Source organism: Lepidochelys olivacea (assembly GCF_965140295.1).
Source record: "Lepidochelys olivacea isolate rLepOli2 genome assembly, chromosome: 2".
NCBI classification, from domain to species: Eukaryota; Metazoa; Chordata; order Testudines; family Cheloniidae; genus Lepidochelys; species Lepidochelys olivacea.
The window spans coordinates 144,444,697-144,468,080 of record NC_140412.1 but is presented as its reverse complement, the minus strand read 5'-3'; the positions used below and the strand labels follow the sequence as shown (position 1 = coordinate 144,468,080).

The 23,384-nt window shown below is 47.3% G+C and overlaps 1 protein-coding gene across 5 annotated transcripts in view; it reads left to right on the top strand.

The window, feature by feature from the left end:
- MTRR (5-methyltetrahydrofolate-homocysteine methyltransferase reductase) overlaps nt 1-23,384 on the top strand; it is a 124,639-nt gene that overhangs the window by 44,316 nt on the left and 56,939 nt on the right. For all 5 annotated transcript variants that reach the window (XM_084619399.1, XM_084619396.1, XM_084619395.1 and 2 more), the window contains one exon: nt 10,347-10,432. In XM_084619399.1, coding sequence (XP_084475525.1) covers nt 10,347-10,432 — 86 coding nt within the window. The remainder of the gene's footprint in view (nt 1-10,346; nt 10,433-23,384) is intronic.

Here is a 23,384-nt window from a genome sequence, read left to right as displayed (position 1 = left end):
CCAAAGGAGAGCAACAAAAATGATTAAAGGTCGAGAAAATATGACCTATGAGGAAAGATTGAAAAAATTGGGTTAGTTTAGTCTGGAGGAGAGAAGACTGAGGGGGGACATAAGTTTTCAAGTAGATAAAGATTGTTGCGAAGAGGAGGGAGAAAAATTATTCTTAACCTCTGAGGATAGGACATGAAGCAATGGGCTTAAATTGCAGCACAACGGTTTAGGTTGGACTTTAGGAAAAACTTCTTAACTGTCAGGGTTGTTAAACGCTGAAATTGCCTAGGGAGGTTGTGTAATCTCTATCATGGGAGGTTTTTAAGAGCAGGTTAGACAGTCACCTGTCAGGGATGGTCTAGATAATACTCAGCCCTGCCTTGACTGCAGGGGCCTGGACTAGAAGACCTCTCGAGGTATCTTCCAGCTCTATGATGCTGTGATTAGCAGTGGATGGAACTGAGGCGCCGCTGCTGCGCACACACACCCTCCCTTATAGTCCCACTGTCCGAACATGCTTGAACGCTAAGGGGGAGGATAGGGCTGGGGTGGGTGAATGTTCTAATGGGCACTACTAATCGAAGGCTGCCCCACTCAATAGCATGAGCTGGCACATAGCCCAAAGGTGTGAATATGCAGAGTCCATCTTGAAAAACCTCAGTTACAAGTAAGTAACCTTAATTTATTACAATCGGCAAATATAGCACATTGACTAAAGATTAATTTGCCCAGCCTTTGCAGTGTCTTGACTAAATGGCAATAGAAACATCTCGTTTATATTTTTTGTTAATTATTAGTTGATAGTAGGTTTGCTAAAGAACAATGTAGGGCCAGATCCTTCATGACCCCTGAACATGTAGGGCCAGATATGCCCTCCCACATCCTTCCCTTGTATGGCCCCCAGCTCCCTTTTTGCTGCACTGGTGGTGCAAGCAAGCTGTAAAAGTGCCTTAATGGGCCTACTGGGATTCAGCTGTGGTGTGGAAATCCCCAGCTGTAGTGACGCAGCTCAGCTAAACCCAAGGATTGAGGACTCAAAATGTAGTTCAGTTTCCATATTCCATCCACTATTTACACACCCCAAGAGGTGTGTAGTCCCTTCAAGTCAGATTCAAGGCACATTAGTAGGATGGTGAGGGGAGGCTTGAACTGCAGCTGCTCAGCCTGTCCAGGCTGTGATAAGTAGCCAGAGAAATTCAATCTCTAGGGTTGTTAATGTAGCACCTTTGACAAGCCCTAAATTTGGCACTACCCAGAAAAAAAAATGAAACTGAAGTGTAGTTCAGTTTCCATGTTTGTGTGTTGTTCGTTTGTGAAATGCTGTACTTGTAAATTGCTCAGTATAAATAATAATGAAAAGGGAAGATTATGCTTTTGTGATCTATTGCTGTTTAAAACACTTCAGTGAGCAAGTTTCTTACTTGGTTGTTTTTATTTCCTGTATATATGGTATGTGTGTATGAACTATAGAGACTGCTGCTATGGTTGAAGTCAGTTATTAACTTTTCAAAAACTTTTCCTTCTGCAACCCAGTGTCTCCTACAGTTCTGGCTGTCCGAGCTGTTCTCATCTCTCTGTACCTTGCGGAAATGGATTGGTGTTTTGGCGCTGCAGTCTGGCCACTCCCTCTGCTCCCACTTGCAGCTAGATTGTCTGCTTCCACAGCAGCAGACAGTGGCAGTCTCTTTTGCGCCTGCTCTTACTTTTACTACTTTTCTGCCCAGTTTTTTTGGGCAGTGGGGAGCAATGTTCTCCCTCCTCAGCATTACATCTCCTCCCTGGATCAGGGGTTTAGCCCTCCCTGAGACTCCATTTCAGCATCTCCCTGCTGTCTTCTCAGACCCTTACAGGAATAGCAGAGCAGCCAAGAAAGCACTGGGTCAAATCCAAGCACTGTTCTATATGTGAGGCAGCCTTCCTAGGTTCAGCAGATGGTAAGTAGTGCATCCAGCCTTCCAGTCCTAACTCAGTTAGATCCTGCAGCTGCAAGTCAGACAGGCAGGTATAGTCCCCTACCCAATGAGGCAGTCACAACCCCGACTGAGAAAAATGGACCAGGAACCCTAGGGCAGAGCAGGGAGAGGTTCCAAAGGTGAGGAGGACCCTGACCAATTGACTCGGAGGGTAAGTCCCAGAACAAAGAATGGAGGCTTGTGAGGCCATAGGTTTCCCCTCCCACCCCCTCCCCCAAGTTTTAAAGTGCGTCCCAAGCACCCTGGGGAAACTAGCAGGGCTTTCAATTAGTCCTCTCCTTCCCAAGTCGACCAGGAGGATCTTACGAGTCCCCCCCCCCCCCCAAGCAGGGGGAATAGGACCCACTGGGGAAGGATACTGAGGCAAACCTTTCAAGACCTTAAGGGAGGCAAGCAGCAAAAGGCCTCACCAAAGCTGCAGCAGAGCATCTATATTCCCAAAGCGTGCAAAAAAGGTTTAAAAAAAAAATCTAAAAAGGGGAAGAAAAAGCACAAACAATCCAGGATATATGAATTCTCCTCCTTTTCTTCCTTCTCCTCCAATGAGGAGGGTGAGCTGTCCGGCTCTGAAACGTGAGCAGGCTCCTGTGATTTAGCCTCAGCGTAAAATCCTCCCCAAGGCTGCAAGACCCTTTCAGTCCTCTGAGGAAGTGATTAGGGATGAATGGAACAAGCCTGGTAAGGCAAGCGTATTAATAAGAGTGACCTCAGGCACTATAACATTCAAGAACCAAACGACCAATGGTGCTGAGACACTGTAAGTTGATGCCAGCGTCCCTTGCCAGGGGTATGGTTATTTCCTCAGAAGGGGAGTTCTACTTTAGGGACCCCATGAATGGAAAGATAACCCCGTGAGGCCACTCTCTAAAAGGGCTTTGAAGCCGCCTCTGCCACTTCTGAACACCCCTGGCAGCTACCTGCTTTGAAAGAGTATCTCATTCCTGGCGGGAAAATCTCAAAGGCCTTAAGGACTGAGATCTCCCGAAACATGGCTCCATTTTAAAGAAAGTCTCCCTAGCAACAGCATTTGTAGCTGACACCTCCTTAGATGCAGCATGGTTCTCAGGCTGAGCCATGGCTTCCAGCTCAGTAGCCAGTTGCCACCTCTGGCACCGACCCTAGAAGGTGGGAACTCAGTCAAAATGCTCAGCCAAGTTTACAGGCTCCCTCCTGTTTGGAGAAAAGCTGGATAAGATGGTGGCTATGGCAAAATCCACAGTCTCTCCCTTTGCAACCAGGTGGTCTCAGGAGAGAATCTAGACCAGCCTTCAGAGAGGGTCTCCTTTCACTCCTTGTCAGCACAGAGCTACCAGTGAAGGGACAACAGATTCCTCAAGGGAACACAGTGGAATCAAGGTCCAGGGCTCCCCCCAAAATCTGACAAAGATTGCATAGGCCTCGGCTTAGCTGAAGCTAGGGGGCAGGATTTCTCATTTCCTAGAGGAATGGTTTTCATTGACCACAGACAAGTAGGTCAGGGAAATAATGAGCCAGGGATACTCCCTCAGCTGTGGGCTCAACTACATCCATTCTTTATTCAGTCACCCAGCTTCAACACCCCATAAACAATCTGATCCAGAATGAAATACCTCATCTAATAGACTGTGTTCCCTCAGAAGAAAGATTCTCTGGGTTTTACTCCATCCTCTTCATTGTACAGAAGTGAATGGGAGATATCAGAGCCATTCCTGACCTCAAAAGGCTCAAGTGGATGAAGAAAATTTAGTTTTGGGTGCAGACTCTGGGCTCTGCAATGTCATCCCTGCTCTATGGGGATTTCTTGACTTCAGTTGATCTAGTAGTAGGCATCTTGCAGTGTAGAGAGACCATGGGTGTGCGCCCCTCAGAGGTATACTCAGTTGATTTTATGGCAGCTGAAGAGGCCCACTCAAGAGAGACAATCTCTGCTGCATCGGTCACATTTAAAGGTGATGTTTTGACCCTTTGGGCTCTGCCTTCTATGAGCTCTTTTCTCCTCTGCTAAGCTGGACTGCTTCCCCTTCTAACTCCGGAGACCTTTGTTAAGCTCTTGTTTCCAAAGGCTGTGGTCTTGAGTGTGATCTTCCCATTTGTTCACATCTATGTCCGTTTCTTTGAGGTCTCGCTTGCATGCATCCTTGAAACACCATTTTGGGCGTCATTTGGTTCTTTTTCCACATGCCAATTTGCCATAGAGGAAGTCCTTTGGGACGCACCCATCATTCATTTGGCACATATGCCCAAGCCAGAGGGGGCGTCTCTGTTTGAGGAGTGTTTGCATGCTTTGTATGCTGGCCCATTTGAGCATCTCAGTGTTGGTGACTCTGTCCCTCCAGGAGATTCCAGAGATTCGATGAAGGTAACACATATGAAAGCCGTTGAGCCTCTTTTCCTGATGAGCGTATAAAGTCCATAAGATTCAGTAGATTTAGCAGAAACATATCCCCATATTCCCATCAGACTCTGCCTTTGCATACTTCTGAGGTTCACCTATGGCAGGACACGTTGTCAATACTGAACACTCCTTTTCACTGTGTCTTTGGCCTCCAGGGTTTTTACAAAGATATTGGGGTTGATAGTAGCCAGACTCAGGTGTCGGGGAACTCATTGTCCCCCTTCCTGGATGACATCCTGATCAAAGCTCCATCGCATTCAGCAGCATACAGGGCCACGTCTCAGATGTTGATTTTCCTCCAGAAGTACAGCTTCATCATTAGTACCAAGAAAAATTCTCTGGTTCCACCCAGAAATTTATTTTCTTGCCCTGGAGCTGTAGGAGACCTACCATAGCATTATGTCTCCAACTTCTAGGTCGCGTAGTGTTTGTGCATAGGGATCACTCCACCAGCACAATCACACATCAGAAGTCTTCAAGGTTGGCACCAAGGTTGGCTAAAGGTTTAGCACCTCTTCCTAGAACACATGAAAGATCAAATACGGGCTCCAAAACAGGTATTCAACTCTTTACATTGGTGGCCAGCCCACAACATTGTCTGCAAAGATATATCCATCTGCCTTCCAGTTCCTTTAGTCCTGGCAACTGATACCAGCCTGGAGGGCTGGGGAGCTCATTTGGAGACCCAGATAGCTCAGGGCTGCTGGAGCTAAAAGGAAAAGGCTCACAACATAAACCTTGGAGAGTTGAGAATGGTTAAGCTAGCTCTGCAAAAGTTCCAGCCCATCCTAAAGGGCAACCATGTCCTAGTTCATTCAGGCAATATGACTATGATAGTATATTTAAATAACCAGGGGGACCAACAAGTTCGGCACTACAGTGAAAATAATGAGGTGGGCGGAACAGTTCTTCCTTTTCCTCGGAGCAAACCACATCAAAGGAGACCTGAACCAAAAGGTAGACTGGCTCAGCAGGCCCAGGGTCAACAAGCCATAGTGGGGTCAGAATCAGGAGGTTTTCAGTCTCCTCAATCTCATCATTCAGATGTTTCACCTCTCTTTGACTGACCTGTCCATGAATTGTACAAATGTAAATAGGCCAAAATTCCTCATAAGGGAGGTAGACTCCAGATCTATGGGGACAGATGCCTTATCGCACAGGTGGCTGCAGGGCATACCTTACAAGTTTCCACCCTTTTCACTACTGAAAAATAAAATGAGAACAGACAACAGGTGATACTGATAACTCCTCATTGGCTGAGAAGACCTTGATTCTTAGACCTAACGGGGCTGACACTGGAGTCTTCTACTCCAGTTTCCATGGATACCAGGCATCCTCTCGCAAAGTCCTCTTCCTTATCTGGACCCAAAACGGCTACAACAAACAGTCTGGTTATTGCGAGGGAAGCACTAGAAGATCTTGGTCTGTCCTCAGGAGTCATTAAGATGTTGATTACAGCTAGGAGAGTATCAACATTAAAAGTATCTTGTCCAGATTCAATGACTATTGCCAAAAGCTCAATGGAAATTCCAGGAATTCCAACCAGCGTTCCCTCTAATTTTCTCCATCCATGTGCGGAATAAATTTTATGCGCACAGAAGTATGTGCGCCACCAGTAGAAACAAACCTAGATATAATATATATTTTTAAAAAGTTACCATAGGGATAATTACTTCAGTCGGGACAGGCTAGGCATTTTAGAACTCACTACTCAAAGAATTAAATTTAAGTGTAAGAGAAATGAAAATAATGAAATTCATAGACCAGTCAAAACACTAAAATAACACACTTTGAAAGAATAAAATTACAGAGAATATATCTGTATTGCAAGAAGTACCAAGAAGTAACAACAATAATAATACAAGTATGTTTTTGGAGATGAGTGTGAAAGAGACTGTGCGCGCAACTTGGAGACAGTGAGCGTGCTGGCTGCTGGGGAAGTTTCTGAGAAATGTCATGTGCTGTCTCTTTAAGGCACTCAGTGAAAGGCACCTCCTGCTCTGTCCTGAGCCCTGTTGTCTCCCATCCCCCGCTCTGCAGAGATGGGGTACATGGGCATGGGGGAGGAGGGGAGAGAGAGTATGAGTGAGAGAGACAAAGACTGTCTGAGCTGGCTGCTGGGGAAGTCTCAGAAACCGGGCGCTGTCTGTTTTAAGAAAGGCACTCAATCACTCACCCTTCAGACTGCAGCAGCTCTGAGTCATCCTTACCCAGGCTGTCCCTTCTCCCCTGCTCTGTGGAGATGGGGGACAGGGGCAGGGGAGAGGGACACCCTGACGTCAGCGTCGTCCCCCCCTTGCTCTGTACAGCCAGCAGGAGGGTTCTGGGAGCAGCTGCAATACAGCAATGAGGCTGCAAAGCAGCGCGGGGGAGGGACACCTGAACACACACTGCTGGATAAGCGCACTCTGCTAATCAACTGGGTGGCACTTGAATCTCTCCTGGGTGGCTGCCCAACCACGTAGCTTACAGGGAACACAGATTTCAACCATTCTGGACTTGTTCCAAGACGGCATGGACAGAGGCCATCAGTCCAGTACCATTGCATATCAAATGTCTGCTCTTAGGTAGCAGGCTATTTGCAAAATCCTCAGACTCCCTGGCACACAGTCCACAAATAGCTCCATTGCTTTGAGCAGTCCAATAAGCCACACCATCAGTCAGGCAGCTATTCCCAAAATGGCACCTTCCACTCATTTTGAGACTCTGACTTCAGTGTTGGCCTTTTATTTATCTATTAACACTTGTTTCTTAGTAGCTGTCACATCTGCCAGGCGAGTGTTGAAATTGGCAGCCTTATCTATACAGGAGCTTTACTTTGTGTTACACGAGGATCAGGTGGAGCTAAGGGCACCGGAATTCTGTCTTCCTAAAGTAAATTCCTCCTTCCATACTTTCCAACAAGTTGTGGTTCTTTTATTCTGTCCAAAACACAATATCCAACTGAACAGGTGTGGCACACCTTAGAGATCAGAGGGGTGTTGAAAACCTATCTCAAGTGAACAGACTCCACAAGAATATTGGGCTCCCTATTTGTGTCCTTCCACCTGAAATGCCAGGGATTCAGAGCTTTCAAGTTCTCCATTGCTAGGTGGATTAGAATATGTATTCTGGAAGCCTACAGATCTTCAGAGATTCCTGTCCCGGAAGGGATCAAGGCTCACTTCATGAGTTCCTTAGCAACCTCATGGCAGAATGACCAAATGTGTCCACTTCAGAAATTTGAGGAGTAGCTCTGACGGGGTTCCCGGTGAGCAACCTGGACTGTGGGACCACTGAGCCCTCCCAACCAACCAACCTGGGTGGCCTCTCACACTGTGATGCTGATGTCAAGCTCCAAGCCTCTGATAGGCACTGCACTCACACATTCAGGGACGCACCCAACTGAGTTTCATGAATGATTTCCCAGCCACTCATGAACTATCAATAGGGAGGCTTCAGCCAATTCTCCCCAGTCTTGCACCCCCGAACTGTACCGTCTTGCACTGGTCAGAAGTCTGGCCAGTGTAAGTTTATTACCTAGTTTGCCATTTTGTCAAAGGAAAGTGGATGTGCACCAGCCTTTGTAACCTGAGCTCAGGTTTCCCAAGCACTTTAGACAAACTCACTGGTAAGCATAAAACATTAAAGTAAGTTTATTAACTACAAAAAAAATTAAATGATTATAAGTGGTAGGCATAAAGGTCAGAGAGAGTTACCTTAAGAAAATAAAAAGTAAACATGCATTCTAAATCCTAAACTTTTAGTCTAAGCAAGAGTTGAATCAAACACCTTTTCTCACCTGGACAGATGGTACAAACAGGCTATAGTTCCTCAACACGAAGGCTGGGAATACCTTCCAACCTGGGACCAAACTTCCCTAGTTCAAATTCTTTGTCTTTCAGACCTTCTTCCAGCTATTGAGATTGTGGGGCGGGGGAGAGACCCAGTGATTATGTCACCATCTCTCTTTTTATCCCTTCTTCCAGCTACTAGAAAGATCCTTGCAGTTATGTGGAGGTCAGGCAGTTCCCATTGATCAAACAGTATTGTGCATATGCCTTCTCTAGAAGCCTCTGGGATAGTGGATTGTGTGTTGAGCCAATAACAACTGTCTGGCTATCGATGACTACTCCTTTGTTGTAACTGAAAGGCTCGTTGTGGGTGTTTCCAACCTCTCAACATATTTCAGTAACACAAATAGTAATACTTCATAACTTCACATACAGTGATAGTACATACTATCCAACAGATCAGATCAAAACTTACAAAATGGTACCTCGCAAGGCATACTTTGTATAAAACATATAATCAAATCACAGTGGTGAATATGGGGGTTCCAGGGTGCTACTTTGATGTACAGAGTGTCACTTGGTCTACAATTATAACACCTTCATTAAACACTACAAGGTGGACCTTTTATCTTCTGCAGAGACTTCCTTTGGCAGGTAGATGCTGCAGGCAGTGGCCCAGAAATAGACTTTTGAGAGAGCTCACAAAAAGGGGGATACTTCTTTTCTACCAGACTTTTGTTTCATAATCCTCCCTACATCTCTTCACTGGTCACTACTTCCCAGACATTCAGAATTGTGGGAGACGCTGTGCTGTAGAACAGAAGATTTCTTACTGATAATGTTCATTCTGCTTGCAGCATCTTCCACAGTTCTACCCACCCTGGATGGCTCATGACTTAAGAGTCAGATACTAAATAGAATCGTTACCATATGACTGTCTTCTTCGGTCTAATGTACATAGTTATTTCATTATCTCTGGCATATCTGTTGTTGGTGTTATATAAATTTTATAGCTGGGGAATAGTGGGAGCAGAGGAGGTGTGGCCAGAGCATATGGTGCCAAAACACTGATCCGCCTCCTTGAGCTGCAGGGAGCAGCCTAGATGTCCAGAATTGTGGAATATGCTGCTAGCAGAAATTATTGTTAAGAAATTTTCCATTCTGTGTGCCAAGGGCCACAAATTTGTTACAGTTGATGCTTTACGCTGTTTGCATCTTGGGGGCAGTACCAGACCCATCAGTCACTGGCAGCAGAAGTTTGCCCCACTCTCTAAAGTTTCCTCAAGATTGTTCTGCCTACAACTGGCCAGTGGCTCAGCCAGACCTTGCAGCTACAGGTCTTTTCCGAGGGAAATGCCAAACTTTATTTCAAATGTTTAGACTAATGGGCTCGGGAATGTGTCTGTCTAATTCCCAGCCAGGTCCAAAGGAGGAGATTGTCTCCTCAGCTCTGCTCCTCCTCCTGAGACATTTGCAGCAGATGTTGCTTCAGGAAGCGAACTAGGCTGAGAAGGGGGTCTGTGTGTCTGCTCTATTTCTCCTCCCTAATCCTGCCTTCCCCTCAAGAGAAATCCCATTGAGTTGAGGTTTCAGAGTAACAGCCGTGTAGTGAGCTGTAGCTCATGAAAGCTTATGCTCAAATAAATTGGTTAGTCTCTAAGGTGCCACAAGTACTCCTTTTCTTATTGAGTTGAGGGTAAGACTTCACACTATATTAGCAGCTGATGAGCAGTCATTCTGTGCAGCTTTAGTGTTGTTTTGCAGTGTGGCTGCTCTCACTGTAACTAGGTTAACTTGAGAGGAGTTAACTTGAGGTAATTGCAGTAAAGATGTAGCCTTAGAGGTCAGTGGGGTGTGGCAAAGTTGCAGCTTCCACAATCCATAGACCTCCCAAACCCTCCCATTGTAATGGAGAGCATAGGGGAAAACTTTGGAGAGCCTCTCTCCATGGAGATTTTTCCATCACATTGGAGGTGGCAATAAGGCCTTGAAAATTCAGCAGTAAAGCATATAGTAATGTGTGTTTAACAAACCCTATTATTTTATTTCACACCTTTTCAGTAAGCTTGAGTTCTATGGTAGGTTCTTCACTAGAGAATATTGTCTAGCTATAAAAATGCCAGTAATTCAGAATATGAAGTTCAGTTTAACTCTGATATTTCTTTAAAGAACAAATGCATTGTGAAATTTATTGCTGGCTTTAACTAATTTAATTTCCATTTCTCCACTCCACAGGAGCAGCTCCAGAGCATATACCTAAAGGAAGTACTGTGGAATTTATTCTTACCTGGTGTCTGGAAATAAGAGCAGTTCCCAAAAAGGTTTTTATATCTTGCTTTGCTGTTTTTAAGAAAAGATCTTATAGATTTCAAGCCCAGAAGGGACCATTGTGATAATCCAGTCTGACCATAACACAGGTTATAGAACTATCCCAAAATAATTCCTAGAGCATAGTTCTTAGAAGAACATCCAGTCTTGATTTAAAAATTTTTTGTGATGGAGAATCCACCATGAACCTTGATAAATTTTTCCAGTGGTTAATTACCATCGCTGTTAAAAATTGACCTTATTTCCAGTCTAAATTTGTCTACCTCCAAATTCCAGCCATTTGATCATGTTATACCTTTCTTTGCTAGACTGAAGAGCCCATTATCAAAAGGGTATGTCTACACTACGAAATTAGGTCGAATTTATAGAAGTCGATTTTTATAGAAGTGATTTTATACAGTCGATTGTGTGTGTCCGCATTAAGTCAGTGGAGAGCGTCCACAGTACCATGGCTAGCGTCGACTTTCGGAGCATTGCACTGTGGGTAGCTATCCCACAGTTCCCGCAGTCTCCGCCACCCATTGGAATTCTGGGTTAAGCTCCCAATGTCTGATGGGGCAAAAACATTGTCGCGGGTGGTTTTGGGTACATGTTGTCAGTCACCCCTCCCTCCATGAAAGCAATGGCAGACAATCTTTTCGCACCTTTTTTCCATGCGGGCGCCACACTGCTTTCAGCAGACGGTGCAGTAGGACTGCAAACCATAGTCATCCACCCGTTCCGCTGCAACTCTGCTCTCCTGCAGACGCCATACCACGGCAAGCGTGGAGCCCGCTCAGATCACCATGGCAGTTATGAGCATTGTAAACACCTTGTGCATTATCCTGCACTATGTGCAGAACCAGAACCTGCAAAAGCAGGCGAGGAGGCGATGGCAGCACGGTGATGAGAATGATGAGGACATGGACACAGACTTCTCTCAAAGTATGGGCCCTGGCAATTTGGACATCCTGGTGGCAATGGGGCAGGCTCAAGCCATGGAATGCTGATTCTGGGCCCAGGAAACAAGTACAGACTGGTGGGACCGCATAGTGTTGCAGGTCTGGGATGATTCCCAGTGACTGCAAAACTTTCGCATGCGTAAGGGCACTTTCATGGAACTTTGTGACTTGCTTTCCCCTGCCCTGAAGCGCAAGAATACCGAGATGAGAGCAGCCCACACAGTTCACAAGCGAGTGGCGATAACCCTCTGGAAGCTTGCAACGCCAGACAGCTACTGGTCAGTCGGGAATCAATTTGGAGTGCGCAAATCTACTGTGGGGGCTGCTGTGATCCAAGTAGCCAACGCAATCACTGAGCTGCTGCTATCAAAGGTAGTGATTCTGGGAAATGTGCAGGTCATAATGGATGGCTTTGCTGCAATGGGGTTCCCTAACTCTGTTGGAGCGATAGACGGAACGCATATCCCTATCTTGGGACCAGACCATCTTGGCAACTAGTTCATAAACTGCAAGGGGAACTTTTTCAGTGGTGCTGCAAGCACTGGTGGATCACAATGGACGTTTCACCAACATCAACATCGGATTGCCGGGAAAGGTACATGACGCTCACATCTTCAGGAACTCTGGTCTGCAGCTGCAGGAAGGGACTTCCCAGACCAGAAAATAACTGTTGGTGATGTTGAAATGCCTATAGTTATCCTTGGGGACCCAGCCTACCCCTTAATGCCATGGCTCATGAAGCCATACACAGGCACCCTGGGCAGTAGTCAGGAGCTGTTCAACTATAGGCTGAGCAAGTGCAGAATGGTGGTAGAATGTGCATTTGGACGTTTAAAAGCACGCTGGCACAGTTTACTGACTCAGACCTCAGACCTCAATATTCCCATTGTTATTGTTGCTTGCTGTGCGCTCCACAATATCTGTGAGAATAAGGGGGAGACGTTTATAGTGGGGTGGGAGGTTGAGGCAAATTGCCTGGCTGCTGATTACGCACAGCCAGACACCAGGGTGGTTAGAAGAGCACAGCAGGGAGTGCTGCACATCAGAGAAGCTTTGAAAACCAGTTTAATGACTGGCTAGGCGACGGTGTGACATTTCTGTTTGTTTCTCCTTGATGAAAACCCGCCTCCTTGGTTCACTCTACTCCCCTGTAAGCCAGCTGACCTCCTCCCTTCGATCACCGCTTGCAGAGGCAATAAATTCATTGTTGTTTCAAATTCATGCATTCTTTATTAATTCATCACACAAACAGGGGGATAACTGCCAAGGTAGCCCGGGAGGGGTAGGGAAGGAGGGAAGGACAAGGCCACACTGCACTTCAAAACGTATTGAATGCCAGCCTTCTGTTGCTTGGGCAGTCCTCTGGGGTGGAGTGGCTGGGTGCCTGGAATGCCCCCTGCTGCTCCCCCCAGTGTTCTTGGGCGTCTGGGTGAGGAGGCTATGGAACCTGGGGAGGAGGTCGGGCGGTTACACGGGGGCTGCAGAGGCAGTCTGTGCTCCTGCTGCCTTTTCTGCAATACAGCCATACGCCAGAGCATATCAGTTTGATCCTCTGGTAGCCTCAGCATTTCATCCTGCCTCCTCTCATCATGCTGACGCCACCACTCCTCTTGCTCATCCCTCCTGTGCTCTTGTTCATTTTCTGCTTTCCTGGACTCTGCCATTGTTTGCCTCCACGCATTCTGCTGAGCTCCTTCAGTGTGGGAGGACTGCATGAGCTCCGAGAACATTTCATTTCAGGACTGCTTTTTTTTCGCCTTCTTATCTGCGCTAGCCTCTGGGACGGAGATGATAGCGGGAGTGTTGAAACATTTGCAGCTGCAGGAGGAAAAAAAGGGAGAGTAGTATTTAAAAAGACACATTTTAGAAAACAGTGGGTAGATTCTTTCACGGTGAACCAAGCTGTTAACATTACATAGCACGTGCTTTCAGTACAAGGTCACATTTTGCCTCTCATAGAATCATAGAATATCACGGTTGGAAGGGACCTCAGGAGGTCATCTAGTCCAACCCCCTGCTCAAAGCAGGACCAATCCCCAACTAAATCATCCCCAGCCATCTGCTTCCAGGCCACCCCCAGATGATTCCCTGCCTGCTGCCAGGCTGCTCCCACCTGCCAGGCCACCCACGCATGTCCACCCACCCCAAGTATTCCCACCCACCTACCTTCCACCAGGCCACACCTGCATGTCTGCCAACTGCCATACCACCCCCGCATGCCTGCACATCTGAAACCCAGATGCCCCTGCCCACATGCCCGCTCACTACCCCCCACCACCAGGCCACACCTGCATGTCCACCCACACATGCACTGCCAAGCCACTCCACAGGCCAGCCCAATATATCAGGTGTATTCTCACAATATATTCCTTAACTAGTTCTGTAGGACACAAGTACAATGGTCACCATCTCTCAGTTCTTACACAAACAGCATACCACTTCAATGTCCCTAGCCTTGCAGATCTCACTGTATCTAATGTTTGTAAATTACAAATTACACTCTAAACAGCCAGAAGATTCCTGTGATCTTGATATAGAAACCCTCAGCTGATGTCTTGGAAATGTCATAGCAGGGAGACCTCAAAAGAGAAAGTTCACATGATCATTGAAATTCATTCAGCATTTGTACTCCTACGACTTTCCAGTACTCTGATGTTTGCTAAATTTAAAGTCTCCTTAAGAAATCCCAATGTCATAAGCTGTGATTGTTCTCAATCACTGGCAGGAACATCTGCAGAACATGTTCTCCAATAATGGTGGGATAGGGGCTTGCAATTCCGCATAAATGGAGAGCTTGAGTGTCAGGAGGTCTCCAAACACTGTAGTAATCTTATAAAGATTTAATGATTCCTTAAAGCATAGCACCCAAACCATCTAAGATTCCCTAACCAATGAGTGCTTATGGACTGCTAAGGACCTGCAGAGCTAATCTCTTAGAACCCCTCAAAGCCACCTGTTAGGTATCCAGAAGATATATTGAGGGCCTGCTGGTTTGGTGTGAAATCACACACGCAGGGCCGGGCAATAGAATTCAGCTTGCAGGCAGCCATGGTAAGCCACAGTCTTTTGGCTTCTTCAACCTTCATAACATGTGGGAATGGTTTCAAACAGCAGCGCCCTCATTTCCCATACCAAGCACCCGTTGGGTTGGCCATTTAAAATGGGTTGGCCATTTAAAAGGAGGGGCTGCGGTTTTCAGGTTAACGTGCAGCACAAACCCAACTAATACCACCCCCCAGCCAATTCTCTGGGATGATCGCTTCACTCCTCCCCCCACCATGTGGCTAACAGTGGGGATGATTTATTTTCGGCCACAGGCAAACAGCCCAGCAGGAATGGCCACCTCTAGATATCCCCTTAATAAAATTCCTCTATTTCGACCAGGTGACCATGAATGATATCACTCTTCTGAGGATAACGCAGAGAGATAAAGAACGGATGTTGCTTGAATGCCAGCAAACACTGGGACCATAACGCTGCCATGCTTTGTTATGCAATGATTCCAGACTCCGTGCTACTGGCCTGGCGTGGTAAAGTGTCCTACCATGGAGGACGGAATAAGGCTGCCCTCCCCAGAAACCTTTTGCAAAGGCTTTGGGAGTACCTCCAGGAGAGCTTCATGGAGATGTCCCTGGAGGATTTCCGCTCCATCCCCAGACACATTAACAGACTTTTCTAGTAGAAGTACTGGTTGTTAATGCATCCCAAGTCTTCAGGGCAGATTAATCATTAAACACGCTTGCTTTTAAACCATGTATTCTATTTAAAAAGGTACACTCACCAGAGGTGCCTTCTCCGGCTTCATGGTCTGGGAGCCTGGGTTGGGAGGGTATTGGCTCCAGGGTGATAAACAGTTCCTGGCTATCGGGGAGAATGGTTTCATCCTCCATCTCCTCATCATCTTCCTCATCTCCAAAATCCTCATCCCTGTTGTGTGAGACTTCCCCCTTGCAGGAATTCATGTACAGGGGTGGGGTAGTGGTAGGGGCACCCCCTAGAATTGCGTGCAGCTTATCATAGAAGCGGCATGTCTGGGGCTCTGACCCGGAGTGGCCATTTGCCTCTTTGGTTTTTTAGTAGATTTGCTTGAACTCCTTAATTTTCACGCAGCACTGCTGCGGGTCTCTGTGATAGCCTCTATCCATCATGCCCTTGGAGATTTTTTCAAATATTTTGGCATTTTGTTTTTTGGAACAGAGTTCTGATAGCACGGATTCGTCTCCCCATACAGCGATCAGATCCAGTGTCTCCTGTTCAGTCCATGCTGGAGCTCTTTTGTGATTCTGGGACTGCATGGTCACCTCTGCTGATGAGCTCTGCATGGTCACCTCTGCTGATGAGCTCACCATGCTGGCCAAACAGGAAATGTAATTCAAAAGTTCTCAGTGCTTTTCCTGTGTACCTGGCCAGTGCATCCGAGTTGAGAGCGCTGTCCAGAGCAGTCACAATGGAGCACTCTGGGATAGCTCCTGGAGGCCAATACCGTCAAATTGCATCCACACTACTCCAAATTCGACCCAGCGATGTCGATTTCAGCACTAATCCCCTCGATGGGGAGGAGTACAGAAATCGATTTTAAGAGCCTTTTAAGTAAAAAAAAAAAAAAAAAAAAAATGGCTTCGTTGTGTGGACAGGTGCAGAGTTAAATCAATCAAGTTACCTTTTAACCTTCTCTTTGTTAAGCTAAATAGATTGAGCTCCTTGAGTCTGTCACTGTACGGTATGTTTTCTAATTCTTTAATAATTCTCTTGGCTCTAGATCCACAAAACCTGTGGAAACTGCCAGGATGCCACATTTTCATGTCCCTTTCTATTTCCATGGTGCTCCTCTTCACATCCAGGCATGAAAGAGAGCAGATGCCTATATAAAGAGGAGTCTTCTTTGGGGAGTGTCCCTGTGGTTGCTCCACTTTAGGTGAATCTGTGCCCCTGCACTTGTAATTGAAGATTTTTAGTAGTGCCTGGTTGGGTCGCACATGTGCTGTCCCTGTCCTGCACCGCCTCAGGCGGTTACATAGTGGTGTGCAACCAACTCTCCCTCAGTTCCTTCTCTACTGCCCTCGATTTGAGATGGCAGCATCTGACAGAGGTTCCCCATCACCCTCTCAGAGGAAGGAGCACTCCTCCAAAAAGGTGACAGAGAAACGGGGTCCGACCTCCCCTTCTCAGAAACCCATGAAAAAGAGACATTCCTCAACACTTCAGACCCCATCGGTACCGACTGTCTACCTCAGGAAGTGGGACCATCCAGTACGGTGTGAGCCAAAGACCTAAGCGTCTGGCTCAGAAAAAGGCAAAAAAGGGAAATTTGCCATCCTTGCCTCGGTACTGCCGGAGCCACTCAAACATGCAACACCAAGCTGCTTAGCATTGCTACAGTCTCTGACACCACTGTGACGTTCCCCTTTGGTCATTTATGGACCGGTGATCTGCTAGGTCACTCCAATCTATGACTCTGGGAGCCAGCCTTACCCTGCTCTGCTGTGAGAATCCCCACTCCTGAGCTGTTCATACACAGCCTCTGACATGTAAACTGCTCTTTGCATTGTGCAACTGAATGACACTAGCCAATATCTCCTTATATCCGAGGGTCAGATCCTAACTTGCAAAGCTTCACAAGCTTCATTGGAATCTGCAGACACGGGGGCATTGTCCACTGCCACAGCCATAGTAATGTGACCAGCTTCCTGGCTCCACTTCTTGGGTTTTCCAAAAGAGGTACAATCAACTGCAAGGATCACCCATTCAAAGGACCCAAGCTATTTGCAACCAAAAAGGATGAGTCCCTTCACACATTGAAGGACTCCAGGGCGACGCTGAGATCCTTGGGCATATGCATGCCTACACAAAAGAACAAACGGGAACTCGATGCAAAGATCTAGCTCCACATGCGACACCGGGGGTGGGCAAACTTTTTGGCCCGAGGACCACATCTGGGTGGGGAAATTGCATGCAGGGCCATGAATGTAGGGCTGGGGAGGGGGTTGGGGTGTGGGAGTAGGTGCAGTGTGCAGGAAGGGGCTCAGGGCAAGGGTTTGGGGCAGAGGAGGTGTGCGGGGTGTACGAGGGAGCTCAGGAAAGGGGGTTGGGGTGGAGGAGGGGGTGCACAGTGTGGGAGGGGGCTCAGAGCATTGGTGCAGGGAGGGGTGTAGGAGGGGGCTCAGGGCAGTGGGTTGGAGTGCAGGAGGAATGTGCGGTGCAGCAGGGGTTGGTGTGCAGGCAGGGGGCTCAGGGCAGGGAGTTTGAGGTGCAGGAGGAGTTTGGGGTGTGGGCTCCGGCCCAGTGCCGCTGCCGCAGCTTACCTGCAGTGGCTCACACCAGGGCCAGGGTAGGCTCCCTGCTGGCCCTGGCCACGTCCCTGCGGCCCCTGGGTGTGTGTGGGGGGAAGCGGCAGACGGCTGAGCGTGCCGCTCTTGCCTGCGAGTGCTTCCCCCCCACCCCCAGCTCCCATTGGCTGCAGTTCCCCGTTCCCGGCCAATGGGAGCTTCGGGGGCGGTACCCACAGGGAAGAGGAGCGCCCAGAGCCCTCTGCCCCCCTCCCCCAGGGTCTGCAGGGACATGGTGCCAATCGTTTCCCGGAGCGGAGTGGGGCCCATGGTGCCATGAGGGTGGCAATCCTGCTTGCTGGATCCAAAGCCCCGAGGGGCTGGATCTGGTCCGCGGGCCATAGTTTGCCCACCCCTGTCCTACACGCAACCTCAGAGGCAATATGACCTTCAAAGGCTGTGGCAGAGACCCGTAAGATGGAGACCACTCCCTTCTCAGTTCTCGACATCCCAACAACTCCCTCTAAACAGTTTTGAAGATTTGATTGAGGACCAGAGACACCTCCTTCTTTTTCTATTGTGGACCCATCTGATACCATCCATCCATTCGGAGACCATCTGATTCCATACCACCCAGTGTGGTGAAAAATCACATCAGACAAATGGGCATTAGAAATTATCAAGACTGGCTATTGCATCCAATTTACCTCATCCCCCTCCAAACAACCCTCTCTCCCCATTCCTCTTGAGGGACCCTTTTCACAAACACCTACTGTGACAGGAGGTAAACCATCTCATACGTCTACGCACAGTAGAACCAGTACCAGCACAACAGAGGGAAGGGTTTCTACTCCCATTATTTTCTAACCTAGAAAAAAAACAGGAGATGGAGGCCTGTTCTTGACTTAGGAAGACCCAACAAATTCATGAAGACCCAGCAATTTAGGATGGTCCCTCTAGCAATAATAATTCCACCACTAGAACAAGGGGACTGGTTCTCAGCCCTCGACCTCCCCCATGCATAAGGATACATCACTCACACAGGAGATTTCTCAGATTTGTTCTGGGAACAGATAATTTCAAGTACCAAATACTCCCTTTCAGCTCATCTGCAGCTCCACAGATAGTGGGAGACGCACAAGTGGGAGATGCATCCCTCCTATTCTAATGGCTCCCCACACTGGTATGGCAACTCCTGCATGGGATCACCTACCTCTTTTCCTAGGCAATGGCCACACTGGGGTCCATGGAACTACACCACGGCACAATTGAGTGTTCACCATGCCGCCCGTAGAAAAGCTGTCATACGCTTCCTGATGCTCTTACACGGATATGCAGATAAGACGTGAAATAGCCACTCCGCCTGCATAGGACATGGCTCCCCATCCTACAGCAATAGCACCACGGGAGGCAACAGTGCTCCCACCGCCTTCCACTACTGATGATCTCATTCACTTTCAGGAATTATTTAAAAGGGTAGCCAATGAACTCAAGATTACCCTGGAGGAGGTACCAGAAACCCACCACGAACTTACCGACATATTACAAGCTACCACGTCATCCAGAGTAGCCCTACCAATTAATGGGGCCATCATGGAACCAGCTAAAATTATCTGGCAGACCCCGGCCACAATAACCCTCACTAGCAAAAGACTGGACTACAAATATTTTGTCTTGTCGAAGTGTTCGGAGTTTCTATTTACTCACCCAATTCGCTAGTGGTCGAGATGGCCAACCAGAAAAATAAGCACCAGCTTTCCAATTTACCCCGTCTGACAAGGAGAACAAGAGACTGGATTCTTTTGGGTGCAAAGTGTATTCATCTTCCACTTTGCAATTTTGAGTAGCGAATTACATGGCGCTCTTAGCAAAATATGACCACAAAAATTATGCTAAAGTAATGCAATTTATTGATGTGTTGGAAGTCAAATGACAACCATTCAAAGCGGTGGTGTCCGAGGGCCAATTGATCTCCCGCACAGCTCTTCAGGCCGCCCTCGATGGTGCAGATGCAGTCGCCAGATCCACGGCCACAGCCATCATCATACGGCGTGCCTCATGGTTTACTACTTCCTCCTTTCCCAAGGAGATACAGAGCACTGTTGAAGATCTTCTCTTCGATGGGGACAAGCTCTTCGCCTCTACAACCAATGAGGTCCTCCTTCCATGAAAGAATCGTGAGCTACACTCAGATCTTTAGGCATTCAGCCACCTGCCACACAAAAAGAGGCAGTACAGATATCAGCCATGCTTTTGCTCAAAATCAACATTTCAGACAATACGTTATGCAGCAACAACACCATAGACCCAGAACCCAATGACGTCACCCTCCACAAACAATGGTGACTCACCCTCCTGCCTCAAACAAACAAATTTGAAGTCTTCAGCATCGATTTCAACCATCCATTTCTTTGGACACCGTCTGCGCCCATTCCTTGCCAATTGGGAAGCTATCACTATGGACAGATGGGTCCTGGAAATTATCAGATCGGGTTATGCCATCACCTTCCTCTCCATACTTTCCCCCCCACTCTCCCACCCTGTCCCTCTTAAGGGACCCCTCTCACGAACAGTTGCTCCGTCAAGAGGTATACCACCTCATACAACTAGGAGCTATAGAGCGGGTATCAGCTCAACAGAGGGAAAGGGTTTTACTCACATTACTTCTTGACAGAAAAGAAAAATGGATGGTGCCCTATCCTGGACCTTCGACATCTAAACAAGTTTGTCAAGAAACAGAAATTCTGGATGGTTACTCTACCAACAATAATTCCAACGGTGGAGCAGGGAGATTGGTTTTCAACCCTTGACCTCCAAGACGCATATTTCCATATCACTATCCACCCTGCCCATTGACGTTTTCTCAGATTTGCTGTGGGAATGGAACACTACCAATACAGGGTCCTGCTTTGGCCTTTCCACTGCCCTACGTGTCTTCTAAAAAGTGCTAGCAGTCGTAATAGCACATCTCAGAAAGAAAGGGGTCCTCATTTTTCCTTACCTGGACAATTGTCTCTTCAAGTCCCCCACTCACTTGGAGGCGATCCGAGCGACTTCTGCAACTGTGCACTGCTTCCACACCTTGGGTCTGCAAATAAACAGAAACAAATCTACCTTACGACCTACCCAACAAATAGACTTCATCGGGGCACACCTCGACTCCACCACGGGTCTTGCCTCTCTTCCCCAGGGCAGATTCCACACAACGGGTACCCTAATTACCCAGATACGTGCCAGCCTGTGGGTTACAGTCCAAGATTCCCTGCAGCTGTTAGGGCACATCGCCGCTTCCACATTCGTGGTCCCAGATGCCAGCATGTACATGGGATGCCTTCAGGGGTAACTAGCCATGGTATACAAACCAAATATCCACAGAGTAAACAAACTGCTAACTATGCCTCCGAAAGTCAAGGACTCACTCCTCTGGTGGACCTGTCCTATCAACATCTGTGCCGGGATTCCCTTCTGACAAGAACCCCCTTCACTGACCATTGCTGCAGATGCATCCCTCACAGGATAGGGAATGCACATGGGTCACCTCACCACTCAGGGCCTCTGGTCCTCTATGGAAACTAAGCTTCATATAAATCTACTAGAGTTCTGAGCTGTACGCAGTGCCAGTTTCCATTTCCTTCCCATTATCCAAAACTGCAAAATTCGGATCATGACAGACAACATTGCATGCATGTTCTGTGTGAACAGACGGGGGGAGCCTGGTCCCACTCCCTCTGCACAGAGGCAGTAAAACTATGGAATTGGTGCCTTCAGCACAATATCCATATCTATGCCTCATACCTGCCCGGTTCTCAGAACACCACTGCAGATGAGCTCAGTCGATCTTTCCCCATACAGCACGAGTGGGAACTCAACGACACCATTCTATCCACCATTTTCCAGACCTAGGGTTATCCCTAACTAGATCTATTTGCCACGGCTATAAACAAAAAATGCCCGACATTCTGCCCCAGAGCCAGCCGGGGGAAACGCTCTCGAGGAGTCTCCTTCATGTTCCCATGGACCGACACTCTCATGTATGTGTTTCCACTAATACCTCTGTAATATTAACAGAGTAATACAGAAGATAAGAACAAACAGATCCAACATCATTCTAATAGCCCCAATGTGGCCCAGACAACCATGGTATCCCTTCCTTATGCGGATGTAGGTCAAGCCACCGATTCCCCTTCCCCCCCCTCAGCAACCTCCTATCACAACCCAGGGGCCAGCTATTTCACCCCAACATACAGTGACTCCACCTGAGGACCTGGCTAATCAATGGTTCTCTAATGAGGAATTAGCATGTTCTGAACAAGTGTGGACAGTCCTACTACACAGCAGGACGCACACCACGCACACTACTTACCTACATAAATGGAAGAGGTTCACATCATGGTGGACGGCCAAACAGACCTCCCCAGTTTCCGCCCCACTCCCACTGATACTGTATTACCTGCTAGACCTTAAAACATCAGGTCTCTCCACGAGTTCCCTCAACGTCCACCTTGCGTCAGTCACCACATTTCACCATAAGATCGACAACACTACAGTCTTTGCCCATCCAGTAACCAAAAAGTTCCTGAATGGCATCCAAACATTATATCCAGACGTAAAACCACCTGCTCCACCCTAGGATGTCCACCTAGTTCTCAGAGCCCTGATGGATAAACCCTTTGAGCAAATGGCTACCTGCTCCCTGCTCCATGTATTCACGAAGACTGTTGTACCAATAAAATAAAAACCAGCAGGATCTTATTAAAGGGAAAAAGGCAAAATACCACATTTATTGTGAATATAGAAAGAATCATAGTAAGCAGTTAGTTATAGCTATAACATTCCATTCAATCTCATATTTATTCACACATTCATTCATACAAACACACACACACCGGTTCTGCAAGGTTGTTATCATAGTTACCAGCCTTAGAGTTGCTCATGCCAAGCCACTGGCCAGGTGGCCTGGACATGAGGAGGGAGCAGGGCCTTGTCAGATGCTCATCTGATGCTCCTGGAAGTTGGTTTGCAGAATCAGACCCCAAAGTTCTCACTTTTTAGAGTCCATTTTTATAGGAATTTCTTCCTATGCCAGTCTATGGGAATTGCTTCATCATGCTGTTGCTGAATCAATCAGCAGATAGCACATTCCTGACAGCTCCAAGATGTTATCTTGTTCTTTGGTTCTCCCATCCTTGAGGCTGTTGGGTGGATTCCAGTCTGCCCTCCGGGGGGGGTCGTCTGGTTATTTCCACTTGACGCCTTCTTCAGCCGATGGACACTGGATTCTTAGGCTGGCACCTCCCTGATCATTCAGTTATTATCCACACCAAGCATCCATCCACATACATCCTCTATCTCTATTTTAATCACAATTGTTAATACAACAAAAGGGCGGGGAGTCTCTGGGTGCTGTTTCTGTTGTTAGAGTATTGCTTTGAGTCTCTCTCTCTGTGAATTGCTTTGAGAACAGACTCTGTCTTAGAATGTACTAACACAATTAGCAGCTTGCAAGTTTCACACATAGAGGGAGAGAAACAGTACCAAAAACCAAGAGACCTCTTAATTAGTAATACCCTGGAATTGAAACTCTGGGGAATCAAACTCATTTGTGATTTTAATACAGAACTTCTTTAATATGATCCAACATAATCCCCCTTTTGAAACTAAGATTTATAATCGTCAGTGTCACTTTCTATGTAGCCTATTCAAGAGAAAGTACTGTGAGGCAATTTGAGTTTGTGATT